This window comes from Vigna unguiculata, chromosome 6, assembly GCF_037176805.1.
Source record: "Vigna unguiculata cultivar grain cowpea cultivar isolate G323 ecotype 2 chromosome 6, ASM3717680v1, whole genome shotgun sequence".
Classification (NCBI taxonomy): Eukaryota; Viridiplantae; Streptophyta; class Magnoliopsida; order Fabales; family Fabaceae; genus Vigna; species Vigna unguiculata.
Genome location: NC_140797.1, coordinates 36,284,115 through 36,285,601, shown reverse-complemented (window position 1 = coordinate 36,285,601; position 1,487 = coordinate 36,284,115). Strand labels below are relative to the sequence as shown.

Sequence of the window (1,487 nt, the reverse complement as noted above, 5' to 3'; positions counted from 1 at the left end):
ATGCCAGAGGCGTTCTTCTCCTGTGCATGCTCAACCAGACAGCTATACTAATTTGTTGTCTTGCTAAACTCACTCCCCTAATTTCTTCTTGGCACCCCAACTTCACATAAACATATCACTATATATTGAGGGTGCTACACAGATCTCAATCCACCAAATTACCTCCTTCTCTTTAACCATTCCGTTTGATGATGGAGCAAACCAAAGAGAAGATGGTTACTAGTGTGGATTCTTCTTCAAATCATGTTGAAGAATTCCAACCAGAAAAACAGGATAAGGATCCTGGTGTTCCAAGAAGGTAGATTCTTTTATTTCAATTTGCTGTTGTACTTGTTTGTTTGACATACATGTCTTTTTTCAGAACTGTCTCAAACTATTCTGCCAAAAAGTTAATGAAGAAGAAGAAACTCATAAAAAAATTGAAAGATGAGACCAAAATCTTGCAGGTGATTGTTGTTATTATTTTTTTTCTAAAATCAATGTTATCAGAAGATTTGGCTTTTGCTGAATGGCATCTTAGTCTATGCTAACGTGTATTCATATGAAGGATGAACTTGCCGTACTCAAACCACAATATGAGATACAAAAACAGTATTTGCAGCGTTTAATGGAGGAAGAGAAGGCGTTGCTCAAGGAAATGCATGATCTTCAGGAAAAGGCATTGCTCAGAAATGGTAAAGTTGTTTCATCTTCAGAACATGTTTTTCTTTATTTGTCTCAAAAAAATATCAAAATATTAATTGGTAGATATATAGTTTCACTAATATATATGAAGGCACTATCTTTATATAGCTAAAGGTGAGAACAACATGAACACAATGAAATCGCTCCAGCAGCTCCGACAAAAGCAGCTACAGCAATTGGTTGAGCTTGGCATTGATCCGCTTGATCCTGTGTTCAGTGCTGCACAAGGTAAAAACGAAGCGTGTGTTAATTTTTGTGTTGCAACACTCGTTTTTTTACGACTGAGATTTGTTTTTGTTTTTGTTTTTGTGGTTATAGATGGAGGAAGTGGATCGAAGTCTTCATGAGGCAAGGAAGATGGTGACAGCTGCTATGCATGAAATAAAGGATGAGACGATGTTGGAAGAAGAACTAATAGGATTTCCATTTCATGTTGTTTGTAGTCTCTGAAAAAACAATGTTGTTTGCATAATGTTGTTTGCATAGTGGTTGTATAAGTGGAGGTTTAATTTATTTAATGTTTTTCTTTGATTAATGTTTCATTTCACCTAACTCACTCTATCTGAAGTTTTTTTCTTTTAGAAAAAACAATTACTGTGAACCTTTATAAAAATACTAAGAAAAATAACACTAATAGGTAGTAATTATATGATTTAATTAACAATTTGATTTATCTAGGTTTATAATTTATTTTCTTTCTTTCATTAATTTTTATTTAATTGAGTTTTAATATTTATTAAATAGAATTAATTGATCACTTCATTAAATTAGTGTTTTTTTTGTTCGAAAAATGTTACGTATTA

At 32.7% G+C, this 1,487-nt stretch overlaps 1 protein-coding gene across 1 annotated transcript; it reads left to right on the top strand.

Moving 5' to 3' along the window:
• On the top strand, nt 1-1,219 carry LOC114189124 (uncharacterized). Its single transcript, XM_028077834.2, has 5 exons — nt 1-298; nt 362-446; nt 548-674; nt 793-912; nt 1,003-1,219. The coding sequence occupies exons 1-5, from the start codon at nt 189-191 to the stop codon at nt 1,029-1,031; spliced, it is 471 nt and encodes a 156-aa protein (XP_027933635.2). The 5' UTR covers nt 1-188; the 3' UTR covers nt 1,032-1,219.
• The last annotated feature ends 268 nt before the right edge of the window (nt 1,220-1,487 follow it).